We start from the raw sequence: 27516 nt of genomic DNA, 5'->3' as shown, positions 1-27516 counted from the left end.
TAAAGATCTCTCGTCAAGTGGAGACTCATTGCACCCTCAGTGTTGTAAGGATGTTATTTGGGGCAAATTACTGGAACAAATTACTGGAACAACCTTGACCTCAAAAAGGGAAAGGAGGAAAGTTCGAATAGAGCTTCCATTTTTATAGAAACCCAGCAATGCGTAATTATCGTATTTTACTGAACGCATTCGCACTCAATTTTTTTTTTATTTTATTATATTAGTTACCGTAAATTGGATTTTACTGCCGTCGTGAGCAGCCCAGAGTTTGCGTTTAAGATCGGCGGCCCCAGACAATCAATTGAATAAAGAAGTAAAAATAAACTCCATTTATCCCCAGGGAAGGAGGCACCCCCCCCCTCAGAAGTAACGTTTGCAAGGTGGTTTTATTTTATTTTTTCTACACCTCCGTGCAAAATGAAATGACAACGGGCAACGCCTTCAGATTTTTATTTTCCATCCCCGGTTTTGCCACGGCCTCTCCCTGAACGCACGAGCCACCCACGCGGGAGCACAACGACCGGGCCTGGGTCCTACGTGACCCGCTCAGCGTCGCGGAAAAACCGGACAGAAGCTCCTCCCACTTGTACCCGGCCCAGCCAGGTAGGCGGAGTCGACGGGGCACGGTTCGGGCGTTCGCCTCAGCAAGGCCGGGACGCTATTGGCTGAGGCGAGCGCGCGCGGATTGGCCGTCTCCTTGACGGAGGGGCGTGACTCTTCCCTGACGCCTGGTTCGGAGGGCCGGCGAGGGGCGAGTCCCGGCTGGCTGGCCGCGGGGTGCGTTGCGTTGCGATGTTGCTCTCGCCGCCGCCCTCCTCGTCCCTGTCCTGCGGGCGGGCGGCAGGCGGCTCCCCTGGCCTTGGGGCGCGAGCGGCAGGGCCGGAGCTCCAGGGGGAAGCTGCTCCCCGAGAGCCGCCCGACGAAGAAGGGGAGCGAGGCCGCGCCGGAACTATGCCCGAGTGCGCCCCGCTCCGGACGGTTGGAGCCGGCTCCGAACCGGCCAGGGCGTCGTCCGAGGCGGAGGCCGCTGCGTCAACTGTCCTGGAAGAAGAAGGAGAAGCAATAGGAGCCGCCGAAGACTCCTGTCCCCGGTGGGGAGCGCAGCACGCGGGAGCCCGGGAGCTGGCTGAACTGTATTCCCCTGGTAAGGAGGGGTGCGGGATTTCGGGGGGAGACTTTCAAAGGGTCTCTCGGCCGTCCCCGGCGGGCCCTGATTGTGATGCCGGTTCGTCCATCTCGCTCATCCTTCTCTGCCTCTCCACGGGATTATTGCGCACTTGAACGGCTCCTTTGATAGCACATTGCTCCGGGCAGGTCGTTGGAACGAGCCTTCTCGCCGTCCGTCTGAACCTGCAAGTTGGGGTTAGGGTTTTAAAGCCGGTGGGACGGGCAGGTTGGCTTCTTCCCATGCTTTTAAAAAAAGTGAGTAACTGATGGTGGATAGATTAGGATCCCCCCCCCCCCCTTCCACGTTTCCGGATCAGATTTAGTAAATCTGAAGAGTGGGATCTTTTTAATTCGGGTAAGGCTGCCTTGGTTAGTTGCAAGCTTTCTACAGCCCTGGGCCAAGCACTGAATCCAGTCTTAAAAGTGACATAAGAGGACCTGGGACATAAAATAAGGTGTGGGCCTCATCTACAGTTGGTGTCTTCTTGTTGTAACCCGTTTTATCAGATACTTGGTTTAAGGATGTACAGATAGTATTTCTTTTTCTTTTTTCTTTTTGTAGTCAGTAAGGGGTGTGCACCTGAGATTGTCCTTATAAAATCAGAAAACTCATGTTAAAATACCTGGAGGGGCTTGGTTGCTTTCAGCTCCCTATTTAGAGGTATGCTTAATGCACCCTGAGTTTTTCCGTTATGAATGCATTAAGTGCAACATTAAGTAGGGTTGGGCCCAGTGGTCGGTTACGGCTGGTTCGCCCCAGTACGGGCATACCAGTGCCTGCTGGGAGCACCATGTACCGTTCCGGGCCCGCCCGCCTTCCGTACCTGTATTTGACCCAACCAGGCCATTTGCGCACGGAGTGTATGGCAACTGTGCAACGCTCCACCGAGCAGCTGGAGGGTCGCGGGCAGTGGGTGTGCATGCACGCGATGGACGCCTGGCCCTGTCGCAGCATACCGATTGCGATGGGATCCGGAACCCACCACTGGTTGGCTGTTGTTACTACATGGAATAGAAATTGTGGGAAATTTCAAGGGAGTAGTCAAAAACATAACACAAGATTGAAGTGAAAGTCCGCCTTCATGTTGTTGTCAAGAAAACTTCATGATTTGACTAGGAATCAAAACTTCCTTAATGAAGTTTTCACTCTAAGAAAAAGCAGTAGGATCAGTAGATCACTAGCAAAATAGCCATGCTAATCCATGTACTATGGATTCATGCATCTTGCTAATGGAAAAGCAAACACTGCTTTGTTATATCCTCTTATGATTGTCTTAGGTTGTCATCAGTTGTGGTTTATTTGGAAATCATGGCCTAGTGCAAACATCTTATGAGATGGTTGTCATGGAAGACCCTCTGCTTTTGCTTGTTGATTCTCTGAAGGTTTGTCCAAAATCCAGGGCATTGTAGTTTGTGGAGCAGGGGTGTGAAACGCGCACATTGTCATCACATGACGTATTGCGACTTTTCCTCCCCTTGCTAAACCGGTGGTGGGAGTGGCCAGTGCATGATGAATGAGCCAGTTTGACACCCATATTGTAGAGTATTAGCTTTATTTCTAACAGCTTTTGTTGGTTACAGAAAGCTGCAAATTGTATTCAGACTTTATGCCATTTATATTCAAATGATATGTATTTATATTCAAATTTTATGCAACTTTTATTCAACTCTAGCCTTTGCATTGTACAGTATGTCTTTCAAGGTTAATTGAGTAACTCAACCATTTCTCTTTTGGTGAGCAGCTAAGGCATCAGGCTAGAAACCAGGAGATCGTGAGTTCTAGCTCCACCTTAGGCACAAAGCCAGCTGGGTGACCTTGGGTTAATCTTGTTCAAACCTAGAAAGCAAACAATGGCAAACGGCTTCCGAAAAACCTTGCCAAGCAAACTACAAGGACTTGTCTAGACAGTCTACAAGAAACAGACATGATGAGTGAAAAGGGGGAGGGACTCTTACATAAAACATATTTTTCTTCTTTCTCCTGTCCCCAAAAACTTTTTCTTAATGATTGTGGCAGAAATTGATACTGTAATCTGTGATGTGTACCGTGGAATTTTATTTATTACTATTTTGACTCCTGATGACTGTGTGGATAGATAGATAAAATTTTGAAAGTGATTTGCTGGTGTCTTCTTTCTAAAGGTTGAGAGAAAATAGCTCAAAATCGCTGAACTATTTTTATGCCACTCTCTTGTTTTAAACCAGCACCTTTAACCATTAGGCCAACTGGCTCTTTTATATAGTCCTTCTGGGTTATATAAAGTACATAATACATACTTGGTATCGGTTTAGCATGAGAAAAACAGGAGCACGTGGGTAGTCTTCCTTCTGAAAAATTTCTTGTTTAGAATTCTCTCTGTCAGCACAACAATCTTAATCATTTCCTTGTTGAAACAAGAAGGCAGTGGAGGGAGTGAAATAAAAAATAGATTCGGGATGTGCTCAAACAGAGCTTAAAATTAAAGAAAGGCCTTTTGGCTGTATGGGTTTGGGATGTATGTATGTATGTATGTATGTATACACACACACACACATTCATATACATACATACATACATGTGGAACTGCTCATCACTGGGTACAGACTAAAGTATTTTTAGTCCAGCTTTCTTTGTCAGCATGGCCTTCTCGTCTTTTTAAATCCTTGATTTTAAGTATTATGAACATAACAATGGGTTGCCTTTTTTAAAGACTGCAAAGCAATAGAATCAGAACATTTTCCTAAGTTCCTAAAGTGGGGTCTATAAAATTTATGAATAAATGAATAAAATGTTTTATTTATCTGGACATTCATAGCTCTACTCTCTTAAGTGGACTATATATGCAATTTGATAAATAATCTGACCATAATCATTGCACCTGACTGGATGCTTTTTCTCATAAACCTGAGTGTTGATTCTTTTGGAAAATTCCTATCAGTTTCAGAGCCAGTTTAATTAGTCAGTTTAATGTGCAGCTGTAATTAGGTTCTAGTGGTACTTCAGACATGAAATCCAACTAGATGACTTTGTGCCAATCAATTTTTCCCACCCCAGCCCACCTCACAGAGTTGATGTGAGGAACCTAGGAGGTAGTTGTGATAAAAAAATCTAATGCATGATCTTTAATTGGAGTGAGTATCCTCCAGATGTTTTGAATTACAATCCTCAATAGAGCCAGTCTACATAAAGCAATAGTTGAAATTGAGATACAGAAAATCTAGGTCATCCAACTCCACAGCAACTCTTAAGTAGCAGACAATATTAAAAATAAAGTGGCAACAACAATAAAGGAAAAAGTAGTAAACACTCTAAAAGAATAAAACCAACATCTCAATCATACATCATTTCCACAAGGAGTCATTCATCCAATCTAACTCAGTGTCTGGGATAAGTGCCAGGTTTTAAGGACCTGTTTGAAGAAGGCTAAAGTAGAAGCAGGGTAAATCTCTGCGGTGGCATTGTCCAGAGTTGTCCTTGGTTCAGATTATATAACTGAGTCAGAAAAAAATAACCTTTTGGGGAGCTATCAATAAGTGGCATAATATATAGTGGGCTAATAATAATAAACGTGCATGCTCAAAATCCTGCTTAGATCCATTCAAAGGTTGATGTCTTCATTTTATCCTTTTCAAGGGCTTGAATAAACATTTTAAGATAATGAAGGTTTGGCAGGCATATAATATAGAAATCTAAAAAACTTAAGAGATAGCCTTTTCTGTTCTGTAGAGGTTTTAAAAATAGAAAGCCAAAAACAAAGATCAGATTTGTGAATGGGAAAGGATTATGAGTCTTGCAAGCAAGGATTATGAATCTTGTACTACAAGTACTGTGATAATGGATTATAAAATGTGGCCCTTAGACCTTAAGTCTTTTCATTTGGCACTTGATCTGACACCTAATAGTATAACAATGTTGGCTGTCTCCTTCATTCAGGATATAGCATGTGTTTCCTTCTGTAGCTACAGTCTCATGGGTGTGCATTTGTGCATGTGTGACTTTTGAGTCATTCTTTCTCTCTCCTTTGAAAGGTAACACCCCAGTACCAATGAATGAGGCTTATACATGCAAAGTGTCATCTGAACTGCTTGATTTAATCTGGTTATCAGTTGCTTGTCTTATATGGTAAAATGTTCAGTGTCTAAGAAGCAATTTCAATTTTGAACTTAATTTCAGCATATAAGATAACCTTATCTGTTTGAAGTTTATTCAATTCGTATTGGCCATGTGGTTAGTCATAAAATATTGCAGAGCTGCTCAGTCATAAAGTATGCTTTAAACATGTTTAAAGCAGAATCACATACTTAACTCTTAACATAGTCATTCATATCAATTTGACATTCTTAAAAAATTTAAAACTCAATTCCATAATCCAACATTGTCCCAGTATGTTAAGATTATAGGAGAGATAGCCTTAACAGATACACAAGGTACTAGGTCGAGAAGCTACAGTGGCATGTCTGGTGTTTTTGATTGCTCCACAAACAGCTCTGATTAAAAAGGTAACATATTTTACCCTTGATTGAGGATTCACTAAACTGCTTTGTCAAAAATATCCACTGGAACATTTTTGTTTTTTATACAAAGAGTTTTTGTTCTCTTACTTAAGGCCTCACATAACAATGATCACGTGTCAAATCTCCTCTTATTACTGCTTGGCCTCTTGCAAATCCAAAGACAGATGCGCGAAGCAATCATTGGCAGTGGGACATTTTGGGAGGTTTGAAATATATTTTATTTTAACAGCTCTAAACTGTAAGCTTCACTCTTAGCTTCATTGGCTGTGTCCAGGTTTTAACATTACAGTGTGAAAGAGAAATATTGGTACTTATAGAAGAAACGACTATTTGTAGTTCAGTGTTGTACTGTGGAGTCCTTGGTACTCTCTGTCCTTGGTTGTTTTCTTGCAAATGTTTCATTACACAACTAGGCGATATTTTCAATGCTAGAAGGAGGTTGGGTTTCCTCTCTGTTTATATACAGTGGCTTGTCGTATCAGTGTTGGTGGAAGTGTTGTTTTCTTCTTGGTAGTTCCTTGATTAAACTGTTTACTGTTTGATTGTTTGTCTGAGGTTTCACTGGGATATTGTTTACTCCTTGATTGTTGGTCTGGTGTTAGTAGTCCCTGTTTGGGAGTTGATTGTTGATGGGAAGGTGTTCTGGTCCTTTTGTTTTCTTTTTAGCTTTTTGATTATCATGAAGAAAACAACACTCCCACCAATTAGGTAATGAAATATCTGCAAGGAAACAACCAAACTCGGCACCAGGAATTCCAAAGAGAAAATATTGACTTACTTTCCCGTGCCATATATCATTCTGTATGCCTTTGTCATGTCCTACTTTATTTGTATTTTTAAAATATCTGAAACCAAAATGTAATCTTTCCACATATAAAACTTAGTTCTAGATTCATGATGGCCAATCTATGGCATTTCTCCGGGCATGCGAAGCTTCGCCTGTTGCTCTTCCAGGTTCCAATGCGCCAGCCACTCGGAGCGCATGTGCGTGTTGGCCAGCAGCTGTTCCAGGTTCTGGCACGCACATGCAAACCAGCCACCTGGTCTTCCGATTTCTGGCACGCATGTGTGTGCAAAGACCAGCTGGCCGGTGCACGTGTGCATGTCAGAAATCAGACGATCATCTTCCTGGTGTGTGCATGTGCACCGGGCAGCTGCTCTTTTGGTTTCTGGGGCACATGGGTGCACGAACACCAGCTGGCCGGTGTGCATGCATGTGCTGGAAACTGGAAGAGCAGCCCCTGGGCACGTGCATGGCACTGGGCGGCTGCTTTTCTGGTTTCTCCCATTTCAGCACTCAGTGCCAAAAATGTTTGCTAACATTGTTCTAGAATCTAGATCATTATTCTCCTGTTGGCTGGGGAATTCTGGAAATTGTAGGCCTCATATCTTAAAATTATTAAGATTGAGAAACACTCTTTCTAGCCTCTTACAATACAATACAATAGTAGAGTTGGAAGGGACCTTGGAGGCCTTCTAGTCCAACCCACTGCCTAGGCAGGAAACCCTATACCGTTTCAGACAGATGGCTATCCAACATCTTCTTAAAGACTTCCAGTGTTGGGGCATTCACAACTTCTGGAGGCAAGCTGTTCCACTGATTCATTGTTCTAACTGTCAGGAAATTTCTCCTCAGTTCTAAGTTGCTTCTCTCCTTGATTAGTTTCCACCCATTGCTTCTTGTTCTACCCTCAGGTGCCTTGGAGAATAGTTTGACTCCCTCTTCTTTGTGGCAACCCCTGAGAAGAGGGAGTCAAACTATTGATCAATATAACTGCTGCCTTCTGTATTGTTTCTTATACTTAACAGAATCCCTTTAGAAAATCCATACAACTTCCGAAGTATGATCTCATCATCCATAATGTAAAAGCATTGTAATAGATTGGCAATTTCTAATTACCCCCAAATGCTATTTAATTTGTCATTTATGCAGGAATTATAGTATAGTATCTTCTTTATTGTCCCTGTACAAAATAAATACAATGAAATTGGTTTTAGCCTCACTGGTGCAATCCATGACAACAAATATAAACAACATAAACAGTTGTTTGTTGTTTATTTGCTTAACATAAATAAAAAGTGCCCACAAGGTCAGGATTTTCCTTGTTGGGCCTATATATTAAGCAGACAGTTTTAATTAAAAGGTCCAGTGATTAAGGCACTAGGTTAGAAAACAGAAGGGTGTGAGTTCTAGTCCCGCCTTAAGGCACTAGGTCACTGGGTGACCTTGGGCCAGTCACTCTTTCTCAGTTCAGCCTACCTGACAGGACTCTTATTGTGGGGAAAACAGAAAGAAGGAAATTAGATATATTGCTACTTTGAGTCATTTAAAAATAATAAAGCTAGGAAATTAAATAAATAAATAAATAAATAGGTTTTTAAACTTCTCTTTATCTCCTACCCCTGCTATCAGAATTGTGTCAGTTGTATCTGTTGTCCTTGCAACCTGTATAATCTTGCTAAAATTTTGCCTCATGGATGAAAAAAATATTTGGTCCACTGACATATATATCCCAAGTAGATTTACAGTAAATGTGCTTCCATATTTCTTTTTATGTGTTACTCTCCTGAATGCTTTTGATTTTAATTAAAAAATATTTAATTAAGAATTTTTACAATAATAAAAGATAGTACAAACTGAAATCAGAAAGAGGGGAACGAATAGAAAAAAGTAAGGATAAATGCAAAGGATAAAGGAAAAAAATGAAGGAAAAAGGAAAAAAAGCAATAGCTAAAGAAGGGAGTTCTGAACTTAGTCACAAGTACATACAAACTTAATATTTCCCTACCCCAAAAGGTTAAATATGTGGATCAATTCATCCCAGAATCTGTCCCATATACATTCACAAATCCATGAACCATTAATACTTTTTATGCATATGCAGGCAAAAAGTCTGTGAAGGATTTCCAGAATTTTATAAAGATACATTTTACTTTAATCCTCACCAAATAAATCAGCTTTGTAGAGATGTGTGGTGGCTTAGAGGTTAAGACACTGGCCTCCCACTTGGAAGGTTGAGGGTTCAATCCTAGGCAGTGTATAAATGTTTATCAGTGCACAATGAGAAAATATCGGCTGCAAACTGTGTACGTGTCAGGAAGGGCGTCCATCCAATAAATATTCAGCTCCATTCAGTCGCCCGACTCCACCCCAAATAAAGGAATTAAAGGGTCATAAAAAGGGAAAAAAATCTACTTTGTATTCCTCCTTTTACTTCGAACAATGGTTCCATTACACCAGGCTCATCGCTGGTCTGTTCTGGCCACGGTGTCATCTCTGTTCCTTCGGACATCTCTAATTTGCCATTTCCTCCTCAGAATGCATTAATCTAATTGGGTTCAATTGGCTCCATGTAACTTGAATTGATGAAAAGTGGCCTTGATTTTTAATTTGTCAGGATGAAAAGTTGTTTTAGGTACATGATCAAAAATATTTTTTTGTGTAGGGACTTGGCAGTAATGCTGGTAAAGTAGCAACTGTAATCATTTTTTCATACTATATCAGTGGGAGAAAAAAAAACCTCTGTCTTCCATCACAGGGTAATTGTGAATGTATTTGACATACTGCCAATGAACTAAATCCTTCAAGGCCAAGGAGATTGCAACTTTTTGTAGTTACAAACTACTGTTGCTTTTTTTCAGCAAAACCTCCTGGATGGTCATTGACTACTGTAGTAACTTACCGTATTTTTCTGACTATAAGACGCACAGGCGTATAAGGCGCACCAAGATTTCTAAGAGGTAAGAAGAAAAAAAGTTTGCCTTCCCACAGCTCCCAGCAGCACTCTGCAGGCTTCAGTAGGGCTGGGGGAAGGTAAGAACGCCCCTGTTTTTGCCTTGCCCCAGCCCTGCTGAAGCCTTCAGAGTGCTGCTGGGGGCTGAGGGAAGGCAAAAAAGCCTCAGTTTTTGCAGAAATGGCCCACTTTTTGCAAAAATGGGATGTGGGGCGGGGATTCGGTAGGCAAAAATGGCTGTATTCGGTGTATAAGACGCACCAACATTTCCACACTCTTTTGGGGGGAGAGGTGCTTCTTATACTCTGAAAAATATGGTAGCTTGCAAGTATTAATATGTCAGAATGTTCTTTTATCTGTGGTTGGGAGTTAAGGCTTGCTTATTGACTTCTTTGATCTGAAGGCCAAAGCAATAAACAACTGATAACAGATCATATCCAGCTACCCAATAGCTAATGCTTAAATGCATCTATTTGAATAATTTATATATAAATGAAGAGTTGGAGTTGTTTATGAGAAGAGCTTAAGTCCTGAAGTGTTAATACTTTGCATGTCAATTTTTATTTACAAACAAGAACTCATACAAGCCTTCTTGCTTGACTTGGTATTTTTTCAGCTTTGAGATATCTTAAGATGTACTTAACTGGTCCATGTGATATCTGAACAAACTAAACAGAATATAATAATGTAATCCTGACCTGTTTGAAAAGTGTCATCCATGGCAATCAGAAATAGGAAATTTATCACATTTCTGATTGTTTGGTAGATCAAAATATTATTTACTTAATTCTCTTTTAACGGGGGTCCTTTGAGTACTACAAGAACGCATTAACTAGATTCAGACAAAACAGTGAGCCACAGTTTTATTAGCTATATTCACAACTGCTGGTGTATAAAAAGTGTGCTAAGTCATAAGTAGTGGGTTGTGTACACCAGTAGCTGCGTTTCCACAATTTGCTAACAAAAAAATCAAATAATGTTACTAGTTATGAAGTATGTTAATCTAGGCACTTTCCAGTTAACTTCATTCTTCCCTCATTCTTAGATATAAACAATTCTGAAACTTTGGTTTCATATTAAGATGCAAATGATTTAATTGAATCTGGTTTAGTGTTGTGGCCCAGCAGGAGCCGTTGCCACTGCCACCAGACTCCGAGAGTGAGGGTCCCTATGAGTCGGCTAAAGCGGAGGTGGGGGACCTGGACAGGGTTCCGATGCTGAGCAGGGATCGGAGAGTCTGGTCGGCCACCAGGAGGCACCTGAGGCATGGAGCAGCGGTGAGAGCCAGAGGAGGGGGGCTCCCAATGCCATGCCTTGGAGCAGTGGGGAGGAGTCACGGGACAGTGAATCAGAGCTGCACAGGGAGTTCCTGGGCGCTCGTTATCGCCGCGCCCATAGACGCAAGGAGTGTGGGCGTAATTATCGGCGGTAAGAGCTCTCAGCTGCTGATCAGGAGGCTCCTCTCCAGGTTATAAAAGGGTTGACTGTGCATACGCCCTTTGAAGCAGTCAACAGAGGACTTATGCCAGAAGTTCTAGTCTGGAATTCTAGCAAGCTGGATAGCTGCTTTCGTGTTTTGACAAAACCTTGAGTTTTGTCTTGGTGGTTTACTGCCACAGAACCTTCTGCTTGTTTGTGCAATAAACCTTGTTACCTTGTACTGTTCCGGAGCGTGTTCTGTGTGGGCAAAGGAGGAAGGGGGGGTCAGAACAGTTTAGGATGCTATATGACTGTGTTATGCATTTTAAATCATGATTTATGACAGTGTGTTATGCAAACCCTGTTGATTTATTCAGTAAATAATAGTTTAATCGGTGCTTGCTTAATATGTACAGAACTAGTTTTGGCTTGAAATGGCAGGGTTACCAGTACTTTCGCGAGGAGATTGTGCATAGTTTCCTTTGGGAGGTAAAATGTAAGTGCCCTGATGTTTTGAACATCTTAATTGTTCCTTGTGGACTTTAACATTTAAAGTCTTCTGTTTAGGGTGCGATTGCTTCTCTGCGGAATGTTAACTTTGATGTCATGAATACTGTATTAGAATAATAATAATTTCACATATACTTAAAAAAAAACATATTGTCAAGCTAATAATCTATGCTTTGTCCTACATACGAGAGCTATGTGGGTTCCACAACCTGCTTCCACAAACCCACAATTTTTGAATTTCATTTTTTTCCATTTAAGACAACATAGTCAACATACTGCTGGATGTAGACAGAAGAACTGTGTGTACCGCTCCCTGGGATAAGGCTAGCATTTATGCTTCCTGGAGTTGTCTTTTTATAGTTTCCCTGTCACTATACAAGGAAAATTCAGAATTATGGGAGTGCTTGATAAAATATTTTGATCACACAGAAGCCAGACTGGTGTAAGAGGTGAGATAATTCCTCCATTTCATTAACCCAACTTTAAAAAATGGGTATTTTTGAACTATTCAAGTAAAACACAATGTGCCAATTACGACATTTCAAATATGGACACAATAAAATATTCATATAAATCTAAAATGGGCGTTTTCAGAAATAAAATACTAAGAAGACAAATGTTATCTACCATCTACAAATCTTAATGGCAGCCACCTACGTGAAAAAGCGCCTGCCAGCTCCTACCAGAAATTAGGGTGAAGTTTCGCTCATCCCTTTTTAAGCAATCAGTGGGAAATATTTTAGGCCAGCAAGGGAAATAGTGTACAGGTAATCCTTGATGTATGACTGGTCATTTAGCAACCAGTAAACCTTATGACAGATTCCCCCAAAAGCTACATATTATCCAGTTTCAAAGATGCAGTCACCGCATTATCGATAGGCCCCCTGCCTATCCTATCTCCCCTATCTGCCCTCTTCACCGGCTCCCACAGTCCTTGGGCCGTGCTTGATCCCCACCCCACTGGGTCCCACACCCTCCCAGCCCCTTTCACTTATCACATACTTGCCTATCCTATCTCCCCTACCTGCCCTCTTCACCGGCTCCCCACGATCCATGGGTTCTTGGGCCTGCTCCCCACCCCATGGGTCCCACACCCTCCCAGCCCCTCTCACCTATCACGTACTTATCTTTGGAAGAGCTATGCAGGCCTAAGCCATATAGCCATTGAGGAGACAAAGGTGAATAAGCAAAGTGATTGTGGTCTTGCCTCTCTTAGCAATCCTCAGGGCTTGTATTAAGGACTACCTGTTATCTGTTACTCTCTTTCATATTAAGTGTTGGTTAATATGTTGCTGTTTTAATAAGAGCAGAGCAAAAGGCACCATGCTTTAAATTATCTTTTTTTTTTAAACAGGGAAAAGGCTGCAAGAATGGATTAGTGTCATTTTATGTTTCTCCTTGATGTCTTTCAACTTCTACAAACTTCTCTTTTGCCTGAGACTGGAGCATTCCTTCTCAATTATTGTTGGTATATGTAAGTATGCATTAGTTTTTATGCAGGTTGCTATATTTGGAGAGTAATCTCTATGCTTATCTCTATGTGATTCTTTCACCAGTTTATATTCTGAATTGCGCTTGTATTTATGTTGTTTCCTTTCTCTTGACATAAGCAGCAGGGTAAAAATGAATAAAAACTTAATCAAAAGTGCCCTAATTAGAAAAGGCATGATAGCTAAAAACATAATGTAAAAGCAATATGATCCAGGAAATTGGATTTTGCCCTCAGAGTATTTCTAGGAGAAATGACGCATTAAAACTACGTGTGTTGTCCTACATAAAGAAATGAAAAATGGAAGATGAAGATTATTTATTCCATACCCTTCAATAATATCTTCTGAGTAATTTACTAAACTTTTAAAATACCTTACAATCGTTGACAGCCACTCATAGATTTTTGTATGCAAGTTGGGATCTGAAGTCTATTAGTTACTTAAAGTGGATTTTTTTTTCCTTTTGAACGGATTGAAGGGTGCCTTTCTCTTTAGCCTGAAACTAAGGCGAAGACAAATGGGTTGTTCCATAGACTTAGGCAAGCAGATCTAGATTTGCTCCAACTAAGAGCTTTGTACTATAGAAGCAAAACAATTGAAGAACAAAGATTATATAGTTTGCTTTAAAATTGACCCGAAGCTTCTTCCAAGTTATAATTTGCCAAAGTCAAGAATAGCTTTGAGAAGGATATGCAAGTTTTAAAAAGTCTAATCTTCTGTGATCTGATTTTTATTTACCTTTATTTTAACTACTTGTACGTATATCTTAAGAGTTGAATAAGTTGAACAAGGAAATATGAAAAAAAAAACTTGCTTTATATTAAAATATAAAACTTCTGTATCTGAACGCTTTACAGACCTGGTTTATCATTACCTTATTTCTGTTCTGTCTGATCAAACTACTGATTATGATGTTGTCATCCAAGATGGAACATTTACTTTCAGAGAAATGTCACACCAGCTCAGGTCTTTGGCAAATCATTTGCTTATATATGTGCAGTCCATCTCAAATCAAGTCACCTAGGAGCAGCACTTGGTATCTGGTCTTGTCTGGCTTAAAGTGGTTCTTTAGATTGTCCTATTCTCTGTCTACCTCAAACATAAACAATAAAAGAGTTCATTGCCATGAGGTGCCAGGTTGAACTTCCAGTGACCAGTATAAGAGAATGAGAGTGATAACACCAAATTTAACACACCTGCTCCCCCTTCACACCTGAGACCTTGTAACACTAACAAGTCACAGGACACCAGGGAGGGAAAATGGCTACTTGGGCCCCATTTGGATATTATCACTTAGGGGTGTACTCACTTTTGTTACCAAGGATTCAGTCATTAATTGCTGTGTATTGCGTTATGTTGAGGGGACAGCACATTTACACTGTTACACAAGCTGTATACCCACTACTTTACATTGCAGCCAAGCGTCATTTCTGCAGTGTTGTCACATGAAAAGATATACTTAAATATTTACAAATTGTGAGGGGGTGTACTCAATTCTGTGAGATACTGTATCGTTTGGTCTCAATTGTGGACTGCCTGTATGTCAGACCTTCCCCAGTTGGTTCCCTCAAACTCTTGAATCCATTGAGTTGAATGAAAATAACTTTCACTGAGAGAAATTGGATGAAGTCAGGCGGAATCTGAAGTCCCCACACAAAGCACAAAGTAATTCTTCCGGTTTCCCAATCCAAGCCCCCTGACCTGATGAAAAGCAGCAGGGAGGGAGTCCGTCCCGTCTCTGAAGACAGTTCCCTTCCCTAATTCCCGAGCAGAAGCAGAAAAATCCCAAACACGCCATCTCCCATCCACCTTCCTCCTCAGCACAGAGCAAGATGGTGGACTTGACCCTGTACTTCTGCACTGTTTTTTGAATTCCCTAATTTTCAACTACATTGTACCAAAAGAGTAAGAACAGTAACTTCTAGGTATTTCCTTTTCATTGTCCCTGTTCATCCTGTTCCTGGAAGCTAAGATTATCTATGTACTTAAACACCTGATGCAGTAGTAGACATTGTAATGGCAGAATTATATTATCCTTGTACAAGTAATTAATAAATTGTAAATGCTTCAGAAGAACTATAGTTTAAGGAAGAGATCAATTAATAGGTTTGTGTGTTCCGGTTCTTATAATAAAATGTTATATCTGCATTTATTTTCAATACTTCATTGATTTTGAGACACATATCATTAAAATCTTCATGTACTCAATTACAAAGTCTTCAACTCAAATGGGGCATATATTTTAGCTACTCTACTGAATCTGTGCCTAGTACCAGTAAGAGCCATGGAATCGATTTTTATAAATTGATAAATTGCCAGACAATTTTCTAGCAACACTTAAAGGCAAAATAGGATGAAATCTTTCATGCTTATACAATGTTATAAATTCCTGCTGTCACGGCATAGTAAGGTTAACTCTGGACTATTGATTTCTAATGTACAGTTTCCAACAGGGCAATACCTGTTCAGTTTCTTTAGTTCCAGTGCTATAGCTTTTCATGGCTTTGTTGCCTCTCTATAGCAGTTCTGCCCAACCTGGTCACTTCCAGAAGGCTGAGAAATCATTCTCCACACTTCCCAAACAATGCTGTGTTAAGCATAGTTTTCCCAGCTTTTCAAGTAGATTTTAAGAATTCTTGTCCCAATGTATTTGGAGGGCACCAGATTAGGAAAGTTTTGAATAAACTCTGCATGAGGATAACATCAGCATGGGGAATATGTGGGCCTCCGGATGGTGTTGATGGCCTATAATGTTGGTTATTACCTAGGGTTGACATCCAAAATATTTTATGGGTCAAAGCTCTTCCCTCTCCCCCCCTCCGGGTTTGCTTATAATATTCCTCAAGGCTTTCTTTTCTGTTCTGCAGCTTAAATCAAGCTGTCTTGAAAATGAATTTTGGACTGATGTTCTATGAAAACTTTAAAAGTTTGAGAGTTTGTGTGAAGCGTGAAATGTTCCTTTGTGGAACTCATTCAGAGAGCTGAGCAAAGGCTGAACATCTGCTTTGAATTGTACTTGTGTAATTTCCCAGGCAGCATAGGTGAGTTTCGTTCTTAGCACATCTGGAGATGACCAGGTTGGGATACTAGCATGCAGTGCGCTACTGTTTGATATGAATCCTGGAATGTTAATTCCAGGAGGCTCTAGAACTTTTATGGAATATTCTCATAACGCAACCCTGGGAAAGTCAAGCAATGCTTCCTTATTTGTACGCAACATTAAATGCATTACCATGGTTGGTGGCTATGTGTGAATATATTGACAAAGAATGTTCTATCTTCTTAAAAAAAAATATTGCGTTACAGAAAAGGAAATGCGAATCCTGTGCTGATCTTCATGGGAATATTTGATTATTTTTCTACATAATTTTTACTGAAAAAATTCTAAACAAGAAAATAAAAGCTAACATAAAGTAAATACACAGTAAGGAAGACAAAAGAAAATGAAAGAAATCAAAGAAAAAGCAGAAAGTGCAAGAAAAGAAAAAAGTTGGAAGAAAAATAGAAAAGAAAAAGGGAAATGAAGTAGTTTCCGATATTATACAGGGTAGAATATATATTTTCACCTTTTATAAAAAGTTACATCATATCACTTATATCATCATCATCATTACACGGTCATATCTCAGATTCTGATTTATTTTGCCCCATACAATAAGTGTTCGGGGAGTATTTGCTTCCAAGCAGGGCTTGTGACACTCATTCAGGGCTCATCTTGGCATGTTTCTTGGCTGCGTCTCCATTTCTTTTTGACTCATGCAAGAATAGTGGACAGCTAGGAAATGCAAATCCTTGGAGAGGGAAAGCATCCGTGGGAGAAACGGCCTCCCATTCATATTCTTTTTCGAGCATAAATGAGAGTCTGTCAGGAGTTTTGGCAGAGGACTCACACAGTAGAAGAATGATGGAGGTAAGGGTGGGAGCTGGTGATAACTCTTCTTCTAGAAATCTTGCTAGATCGGATTTTTTTATTGTAAAAAGATGTAGGGTTGATGCAGGTAGTCCTTGACTTACAACAGTTCGTTTAGTGACCATTCAAAGTTACAACAGCACTGAAAAAAGTGACCTAAGACCGTTTTTCAGTTATGACTTTTCTCCAGCGTTTTCTCCCCATGATCATACCATCAAAATTCAGATGCTTGGCAACTGGTTCATATTTACGACCGTTGCTGTGTCCCAAGATCATGATCACCTTTTGCGACCTTCCGACAAGCAAAGCCAATGGGGAAGCCAGGTTCACTTAACAACCGGGTTACTAACTCATCAACTGCAGCGACTCACTTAACAGCTGAGGCAAGAGAGGTCGTAAAATGGGGCCAAATTCACTTAACAAATGTCTCCCTCAACAAATTAAATGTTGGGCTCAATTGTGGTTGTAAGTTGAGGACTTGGTCAAATTTCAAGCATTGCCTTTTGAGAAGACTGCAGATGCTTTGATACCTCGATGCTTTCTGATGTGCCATGCCAGATCAGTACTCAAAGAACTCCATTTCTTTCTGTCCCTCCACAGCAAAGGTGAAGCATTTGTGACATCTTCAGAATTTAGCATGTGCTACTCTATAGGTAGATTGCCTAGAGATCCATGATGTTGCAACACATTCCAAGCAGGCGAGACCAAAAGCAGAGGCTTAATCTGGAAGAGGATTTAGAAAGCAGGAGGTGCCTTGTTTAGAACAAGGTATGTTCCTGTAACTTTGTCTCCTGCTAGGTTTTTATGACTGTGGTGGCCTCATTCCTGACTTAGCTACTGCCTGATAACATAGCTGATAGCATTTCTAGTTCTGTAAGCTAAACATGTGATCTGTCTCTTCCCAGCCAAGTGCTGCCGATATAAATTGGACTATAGCTCCGGGATCTCCAACTTTATTTTCCTGTCTCCCTTCAAAGATTGATGGTAGCTTTGGCATACTTCTGGAATGTTTTCTAGCTTAGCATTTAAACATTTCCACCAGCGTTAGCAGGAAACATGAATCTAGAGCTCTATACTTCAGGTATAGTTCCCAGAACTAATTGGTGAGAGTATGACTCTGACCTAGCCAAATTGTGTCATAATTGCATTCCGGGTTCTGTTGACTCTTGTTGGTTTAGGTTTGCTAACATCTGATTGCAGGATTTCAGAGTTACCTGAACTGTTCTGCCGAAAGCTTATTAGAGCGGATGCCAAGATTTTGTAATCTCTTTTCATTTTTACATCACCTACCTACATGCAAAAGGCATCGACAAATAGGGACACGTGAAACTGTAAATCAAAATCTAATAATAAACGAAGCATTTGGCATTATAGGCGGGGAGAAAAAGTCTGCTCTAATAAAATCATATTTACAGCCAATATCATATGACTTCTTTTCCAAGTCAATCCTGGTTTTAGAACCCATGTTTAGACTTCATTTTTTATTTTTACTCAATGCCCTCAAAACCATTCTGTGCTTTGTCCTTCAAGAATCATTTTAGATTGAGAAAAAATTCAATATTTAGACATCTTACTTTCTGGTGCGATTCTGCAAGGAAATTATTTTGTATGGATTTGTATTTGTGCATCCTCTTGTTTTGATGGGGATCATAGCACCTGTAAAGTTTGGTTCACAAGGTCCACTTTTAGATGCAGTGGCCCCCTTAAATGGGATGGGGGGAGTTAACCTGGTCTGCTGGACTTTATAAGAAAGCAGTCCAGCTTGTGTTATTCATTTCTGCAGATAGTTAAAATAAATGTTCCACATAGCTATAAGTAACCTTTTATCTCCCTGATCTGAAGTTTTGCTAACTGGGGGAATAATCATTTTTCCTTTGTTCCAATTAAGTGGAAGAGAACATTTTGTTCAAATGCTATGTTTGGATTTTTTTCATTTCTATAAATGAGAAAAAAAATCTAGAGCCTTTATAAGGCTAACAGATCCATAGCAATGGGTGGATTTTCAAATTTCGCTACTGGGAGAAGATATAATTTTCCTGCTTTCACATAATGAACTTTCACAAGTCCATTTAGTTTGGCCCAGGGAACTAAGGAACTTTCCACTAATACTAGCTTCCTTTTTGGAATGAGTTGTGCTGTTAGGAAGAGTAAGTTTCATAATGACAAGTCCAGGGGTATCTAACCTTGGCCACTTTATGACTTGTGGACTTCAACTCCCAGAATTCCCAGCCAGCATGGGCAGCTGAAGTCTGTCTTAAAGTTGCCAAAGTTGGACACCTCGGACTAGAGGAATTTATTTTAAAAGTAATGTGTTTGCTGACTAATCTCTGGTCCTATTTAGTTTTCAGATTTTTATTAACAAAATAATACTACAATATGAAGATGGCTGATGACTATTTGTGGCTTTTGAAGCAAGCTTGTTATGGCTGCATAATGATCACCTGTAATTTGGACTTAAAGACATTCACACAGGGGGACACACACACACCGATATGATAAAGGGCAGATTGGCATCTTACAGAAGCTGAAAACAATTCCTTTTCACGTTGCTTTATTTTGTAACCCTTCCATGTTTTCCTGCTAGGGCTCTTTAATAAATCCTACTTTGAGTCAAGTGATCTGCTTAAATCTTTAGACTATTCTGGTTGCTATTCTCTGATCAAAATCTGAGAAATGGTCCTTAAAAGCAAAGAATTACATTACTAATATAGAATACTTGGGCTAGATCGCAGAGTAAATCAGCTGCTTGGAGAAACCACATGAGATCCAGCCCTCTGGTCATAGGAACTGCTATGGTCGCTGGGGAATTCTGGAAATTTAAGTTCACTCATCTTCAGGTTGCCGAGATGGTGAAACACTGCTGCATAGTTGAAAATGAACACAGTGCAGCTTTGTTCTTGAAGATGTTTGCAAGCTTTCATTGGAAAGAGACACACTAAGGGCAGGATAAGTGCTTTAAAAAGTTTTTAAGATAAACCACCTTGAAAGAAACCTAGCAATTGTTAATCATCTTGTTTGGTAATGGGTGGCCAGATTCAATTAAAAACACATTTCAGTACCTCCCAGTAGCTCAGTGATTTATTTCCTGCACAGTAAGGTTTCTTAACAAACCTTGTGTTTTAATCAGACCTAAATTATTTAGTCGTTGATTTAATGAGTCTTTTTTAAATTGTTTCATGGTTTGCCACAAGTCTGTTAGGTAAGCTCCCTGTTAGTAGAGCGAGTGTGCAGAGAAGCGTAATGAGAGTGGTGAGGAAGAACACGCACAAACCAGCATACAGGGACACCGAATAGGAAAAGTAATAGTATTTTACTTATCTGGAAAATAGAGATATTCAGAGTTCAATTTACACATGGTTCAGTCAGTCAGTTATCAATGTTCTCAGTTAAAGAGTGATCCATCGAACACAGTCCAGCATCATATAATCAGTTCAGCACACAAAGTCGCTAACAGTAGCAAAACACAGTAACTCACATACGTCTCAAACAATATTCACCGATCAGCATCTAACAAACAGAGAGCTAACAGTCATTCTGGCTCCATCTTATGGCTACTTGAGGTAACAGCAACCAATCACATTTTACAACAGTACTTAAAGAAACTACTACCATCATGGTTTATATATTGCTGACCCAACTGTTAGCTTACATTCCTAACAACTCCTAGCAAGATCAAACCAGTTATTTATCATTGCCTGTGAAGGAAATATGAACCAATTCAAAATACATCCTAGAACCTCAATAGGTAGAAGTCAAAAAAACATCCTAGAAAAAGACAATGGGAGATTGCTTCAGTGTTGTTGCTGCAAAAATGACAACGTATCTATGAAGTCACCAAGATCCTTGCTCAGAGGAGACTTTAATGTATAGGGTACGGTAAGGACTATGCAAAATAAGCATGTAAGTGTGTTGCATTTTGGAAAGGCTTATTTATACTTACGAGTGGTTATGAAGTTGGGAAATAATATCTTCCAAAAGCTTAGTTGTGTCTTGTGCACAAAATGAGCTACAGTATTTTAATTGACTAGATTTGGACTTTGAAAATGGTTTGTAGTGATCAAAATTAAGCTGTTCTTTGATTCTAGTTTGATTGTTGAGGACCTTATAGACATGTGATTTTCTTGACAATATAGAAGGGCCTTGACATTGTCATTTTCTAGGACAGGGGTGTCAAACTTACGTCGTCACGTGACACATCGTGACTTTTTTTCCCCTTCGCTAAACTGAGTTGGGGGGGGGATGGCCAGCACGTGTTGCATCTGGCTCGCGGGCCACAAGTTTGACACCCCAGGTCTAAAATATTATTCTAGCTTTTCAGTCTAGCTCATTATCTTGGTAATCCTTGGTGATCTCCGCTACAACTACTGATTAGACCCACCCTTGCTACACTTCTAAACCTATACCGTATTCCATAAGGTTGTCCAGGTGCTGCTAGCTGTTTGAATGGCTTATTGTGAAGGCACAAAAGAGGCTGTACTTCCTGAGAATGCTAAGGAAGATAAATCTATCTCAGCATCTACTTCTGTCCTACTAACCACAGCACTGTTGAGAGTGTCCTGACATATGGCATCCATGCATGGTATGGGAGCAGCTCTGCAGCGGACAAAAAAGCTCTACAGAGAATCATTAAAACTGCCCAGAATATCAAAGGGCTCCAGCTACCAGCCCTGGACGACATCTTCGCATCTCGCTGTTTGAGGAAGTTGCATAATATTCTCAGAGACTCTTCCCATCCTACTTACAATCTTTTTAGACTGTTGCCTTCTTGCAGAAGACACAGAACAATTAAAACTAGAACCACACGTCTTCTGAATAGCTTTTATCCCAGAGCTATAATTGTACTCAACAATGAACTAAAGGGCCACCATCAGTGAGCTATTGGACAGCACTACTTGGTCTGTTGTGTGGATGCTTGGGTGGTTTAGGGGCAGGAAATTATTTGGTGGGTGGGAGTGTTTGGGGATTGTTATGTGTGTTGGGCCTGGTCTCTGGGGGTTATGTGAATTTTGTTGTGTGTATAATGTGCATTTATTTACAATGACAATAAAGTAAAGTAAGAGTTATTTTGGAAAAGCATCACCATTACTGACTTACATTTCTGTCAAAACAGTACTTTCTTTTATTGATATTCTTTAAAAATCACCATCTTTGCATTGTTCCAAATGTCTAATAAGTCACCTTTCTCTCTATCCCTCCCTCCCTTTGTCTCTGAAAGTTGCAGGAGTCGTTACTGCTGACTTCGTATCCGGTTTAGTGCACTGGGGAGCAGATACTTGGGGCTCGGTAGATCTGCCAATAGTTGGAAAGGTCTGACTTTTTGTGTGTGTGTGTGTGTGTGTGTGAGTGTGTGTGTTGAACTCACTAGTTGAGTTTATTAGTTCAATATACTTGAGATAAATAGTAGTTGATGAAAATTCTCTAATGGAGTTCACATATTGTGCTCAACCATAATGTGCCTTAGACTAGATAAATCGTGCTAAACTATAATGGACATAAACTGCAGTTTGTGACATAGCATGTTGTAGTGAACTAGATAATTGCATCTTATTGAGTTAAGCAAAGTTAAGCAAAGTTAAGTCTTGGAGATTCATGATGATTTATAACTAATCTCTTATTCAACTGTCAAAGCAAACCTGTAAGTCAAGGATGGAAATGCAAGCCCAAAGAGAAGAAAAGAAAGTGTACATAATAGTTGAATCAACACAACAAAACCACATTGCTTGTCTTGGCATAACATGCTAAGTCACTAACTAACAAACCACAATTTGCCTCAGCAAGTTTTGTGAGCTTAAACTATGCTACGTTATATTGAAGCATCTTATTTAAATGTTTTTCATTTAATTGTTAAGCTTGTCCACAGTTTATGACTTCAGAATAATAGCAGATTACATTTTGGGTGTATTTCCCAGTCTACTGACTTGTTTATGATATTACATATTTTAATCTTAATTTTGACTAATGCCAGTGCCTTATTTTTCAGTTCATTCTCCCCCACCCACCTCTTATTCCAATTTTAATAAACTTGGTGCAATATATTAAAGCCCACATACATACAGTATTGAATTAAACATTCTAGATCAGGGGTGTCGAACTCAAGGCATGGGGGCCAGATCCGGCCCGCAGGATGCTTAGGTTTGGCCCACTGGGCTGTCCCGAAAACAGCGAAGGACCAGTCTGTGATGTCTCAGGCAGTGGAAACGGAGCTCAGGCAGGCCGTGTATGACCCTCTTGAGCTCTGTTTTCCCTGGCAGAGGGTTGCAGGGGGCCAGTCAGCTGAAAACTGAGCTCAGGAGCTCCCCCCCCTCCTCTAAGCTCCATTTTCACTAGCAGAGAGTTGCAGTAGGCTGGCTCCCGACCTAAGGAACCCATTTTCACTGGCAGAGCGCTCGGGTCACTACAGGCGCCCCCCCACACACACACAAGTGACATCAAGCTGGCCATGCCCACTCTGGCCACACACCCCCGGCCCATCAAACACAACCCTGATGCGGCCATCAATGAAATCGAGTTTGATACCCCTGTTTCAGATGGATAAATAAGAAAAATAAAGGAACTGCCTGTAGGATATGCTTTATGGCTAGCTTTTAATATTCCATGTATTTGTTTGCATGGTACTCTCACTGAGGAGGTAAAAAGGTTACAGACTTGGGCTAATAGTACTTGCAATAAAGTGACAGTTAATACATAATCATTTCACTCACTCAAATCTCAGTGCTGCTTTTAATTTCCTATGTTGCTTTAGATAACTTTTTAATATACACTGGCTTGTCTATGGTCAAAATCCTGATAGGACAAGACGGTGGCTCTTCTCTAATCCATAAATCAGGAACATCTAGCTGGGATCAAGTTGGCAGTTCCGACGTCCCATTGGGGTCACATACAAAGAGTGAGGGCTTTAACTGTCCCTCTCATCTTGATTTCTTTTGGACATTCCCCTGCAAAATGCCAACCCAAATTATCTATTTAGGTATGTGCATGAGTAGATCAGTAAAATCTGTAGGTGCTAAGACTTCATCTGAGTTAAACACTAAAGTTTCATCTTTCTGCTTTTTACTACTTTCAGGCATTTATTAGACCTTTCAGAGAACACCACATTGATCCAACAGCAATTACCAGACATGACTTCATAGAAACCAATGGCGATAACTGCATGTTGACAGTCGTTCCGCTGGCAAACATGGCCTACAAATTAGCTTCTTTATCACCAGGTAAGAGGGAGCCTGACAGGTCCACGAGGAAGCTAGAAACAGCCTTCTAAAGAGTAGTGAGCAGCCCTTTGAGTACAAGAGAGTTAATTCTATGCACATTTCCCAAAAAAGGGTAATGAAGTTTTTCACCTTGTATATAGAGTAAATAAAAGTGTAAGGGCAAACAGCGAATAAAGTAAGACAGTTCTATATGTCTTTCATACAAATTGGAGTACAGTGTTACTTCTGATGCAAAAGTTTTTTATTAGAGTGAATCAGTTGTACTGTAACACACGGTTTAGCTGTTGTTCAGTGTGACTATAAAACATCCTATATTCTCTTTATTTTTAGAAGCGTTACACCAAACCTGTCCTGGGGAGTGCTACGTCTTCGCCCTGTCTGTATTTGCAACCTTGACCAACCAGATTCACAAGTGGTCTCATACCTACTTCGGTCTTCCACGCTGGGTAGTTTTTCTGCAGGACTGGCACATTATCCTACCACGGAAACACCACCGGATCCACCATGTGTCTCCACACGAGACATATTTCTGTATTACTACAGGTAAAAATGAAACTCATTATGTGGCAGAAATTAAATTCCTATCTAACTGAACAGACTTTTTAAGACACAGATGAACTGGTGGATCTGTGTCAGGTTGCAAAGAAAAGAAAAGAAAAAAACAGCTGAGCATTCCTGTTGTTGCGTACTTTGTTTTCCTGTTCTGTTCCATGTCCTCCTCTGGGCTCTGGCTACACAGAGATGAAAAATGGGAAAATAAATAATGGGAAATAAGAATTGACTAAAAAGAAGGCTATGCCTATTAAATTGAACTACTCTTTTCAGATTGGTTCACATTCAATACAATACAATAGCAGAGTTGGAAGGGACCTTGGAGGTCTTCTAGTCCAACCCCCTGCCTAGGCAGGAAACCCTATACCATTTCAGACAAATGGCTATCCAACATCTTCTTAAAGACTTCCAGTGTTGGGGCATTCACAACTTCTGGAGGCAATTTCTGTTCCACTGATTAATTGTTCTAACTGTCAAGAAATTTCTCCTCAGTTCTAAGTTGCTTCTCTCCTTGATTAGTTTCCACCCATTGCTTCTTCTTCTACCCTCAGGTGCCTTGGAGAATAGTTTGACTCCCTCTTCTTTGTGGCAACCCCTGAGATATTGGAACACTGCTATACCTCAGGGGTATATTTATTTTGCCATAAGTAACAAAGAAATGATTATTTTTAAATGTGTTCTTTAAAAATATGGGTCTGAGGGGAAAAGATACCTGATTTATTTTAGAAGAGAAGACTGCTTCATCTAACGTTTCTGTAGAACCTCAATATTTAACAACCTTGACTCCTCAATTACGGTTTGAGATTTGAGTGCAATGTTTAACATTCATTGTAAGTCATGGTTTCTTAAAGGTGTCAAGTCTGGCATGCACAGATATAAATCATACCTTAGGGATGAACTCTGAACTCATTCAGAGTCTGAGTTTAACAGACGTTAAATAAACCAGGGGTTATTTTAATGTGTGAAGTTCACCATTAAAAGTCTGCCATTCTAAATGGCTTTAGAATGCTCTTGTGTGGGTTTCAATAGTCAGAGGAATAAGTTCAGAACAATTCCACGTAATGTGAATAAAACTGAAAATTGCATCTTCTATTAAATTGACACCTTTATTTCTTACATTCATTTTATGCAATATTATCTTAAAACAATTCATTTATCAAAAATGCTGCTTGCCCATTTACACTCACATGTTGCTCTTCTTCGATAATCTTTCTAGGCTGGCTGAACTACCCACTGGAAAAACTCAGATTTTGGAGATTCCTGGAGAATATCATTGAAGGACTAACAGGAGAAAAACCCAGAGCAGATGACATGAAATGGGCTCAGAAAATAAAATAACCCTTGCCAGGCTTCTGCTGTTGTGAAAACCTGTTGCCAATTTTTTTAAAAGAAAAAAATAAAAGCCATCAGCCAAATTAAAAGACTTGCAGAAAGATAATGGACTAAAGCACAAAGCTTTTTAAAAAGTGCTAACAGACTGCAGTTAAAAGACTCACTCCTCAAAACAATACTTGAAAAAATGCAAATGGATTATTCTCGTTTGTTACTGAGCACCTTCTGTTAGCCACATTTGCTGATAATTGAACATTGTCATCCTTGACACTCCAAAGCCATTAGTTGGAGAAGGCAGTGTACCTTCCTAGTAACATTTGTCATTGGCACGGTAATGTGTTGTATCAACATGAATTCCCACTCTGAAAATGATTTAAGGCCATATTGGAATGGCAAAGATAGCAAGCTAGTTCCTAGGTTTTTAAAGAACAAGTTGCTATATGAGAATCGGAGGGAAAGGTATTGTCATCACGTTAATGCACTTGGTGTTTGGTGCATCCTTCCAGTTGCTTCATCTTGCTATCATATCAAGACATTATCCCTGTGGTGTGCAACAGAATATTTGGGAGTCTCATCCTAGTTCATTAGGGTTACTTAAAGCTGACTGTCTCCTAAAATAAAGAAGTGTTCCATTCCTTGATATTTGAGCAGGCCATTTGCTGTATCAACCTACAGCTAGCTTGGTAGCAGTTTGGGATGGAAGTGAAGTGGGGCAGAACTTGTGTTCTGCACAAATGTCAGACTTAAATTACTTCCATTGGATCATGTAGCGTTCAGTGATTGATTTTATTCAGTATGATTCCTCTTCCAAAATGTTTAAAATAGCTATAGAAAATTGGTCATTGTCAAATTTGAATGTTAGAAGGAATAAGTTAATGGTGTGTGTGATTAAGGTGCTTGCTCATTTCATGTAAAATATCATAAAGCCTTAACTACTATTTGGTGTAACATGGAATAATAATTTTAATGTGGTCTGAATGTACATAATTTATAACAAAGCAGTTCAATTATACTAATTGCATTTGTTAAGTCTTGTGGCCATTTTTGACGGGGAAGGGTAAAATTGCATCTCCAGGGGTTTTTTAAACAGCATATCCAAGCGAAATCAGTGGGTTTTCTGTTTTGTATACAAGAGTGTCCTACAAAACACTTTTTATTTTTGCGACCGACTTCTGTGCCTTTCTAAGGAGATTAGATGGCTAATCTGTGTCCGAAATGCAACTTTCTGTATTTTTTTTAATTTAAGAGAAAGCTTGCACATTCTCCTTCTTCCTTGCATGTTTGAGATTTTTCTATTTAAGAACAAATTCTTAACTTCATACCATGACTCTGCTACGTCTTACCTTTGTAGCATTTTGCCTTTGACATTCTGAAGTCTCAACAGAGAGCACTAAAGTTAAAAAATGGAAACTAAGAAATATAATTAAAAAATAGATGAAGGCAAACAAAAGAGATACATGTACCATTTCTAAAGAACAATCCATAGAAGAGACAAATATCAGTCAGTCTCTCCGCTTTTACTGTGATAGTAGGATTTCTGTTTAAGATTTTAAACCTTGGGCAAGTTTAATGTGTTTCTTACTTGCTGACAGTCCATTTTTGTTTTGGGGGGGATATTTTTTCCTTCTGATCAGTGTTGATTCCTTTTGACTGCCTGGAGTAATGCTTCCAGTTTTCTTGGGAAGGATTTTTGGAATTGG

General features: G+C 40.0%; 1 protein-coding gene across 1 annotated transcript; it reads left to right on the top strand.

Annotated features, from left to right (window-relative positions):
• Positions 1–714: 714 nt before the first annotated feature.
• On the top strand, positions 715–27058 carry LOC309389553 (plasmanylethanolamine desaturase 1-like). Its single transcript, XM_081948087.1, has 6 exons — positions 715–1144; positions 12679–12798; positions 21940–22031; positions 23788–23932; positions 24263–24475; positions 25701–27058. The coding sequence occupies exons 1-6, from the start codon at positions 793–795 to the stop codon at positions 25820–25822; spliced, it is 1044 nt and encodes a 347-aa protein (XP_081804213.1). The 5' UTR covers positions 715–792; the 3' UTR covers positions 25823–27058.
• Positions 27059–27516: the final 458 nt, after the last annotated feature.

Source organism: Natrix helvetica (genome assembly GCF_964273705.1).
Source record: "Natrix helvetica genome assembly, chromosome: 3".
Taxonomy (NCBI): Eukaryota; Metazoa; Chordata; class Lepidosauria; order Squamata; family Natricidae; genus Natrix; species Natrix helvetica.
The sequence above is the reverse complement of the archived record's forward strand: the minus strand, read 5'-3'. Positions and strand labels throughout refer to the sequence as shown.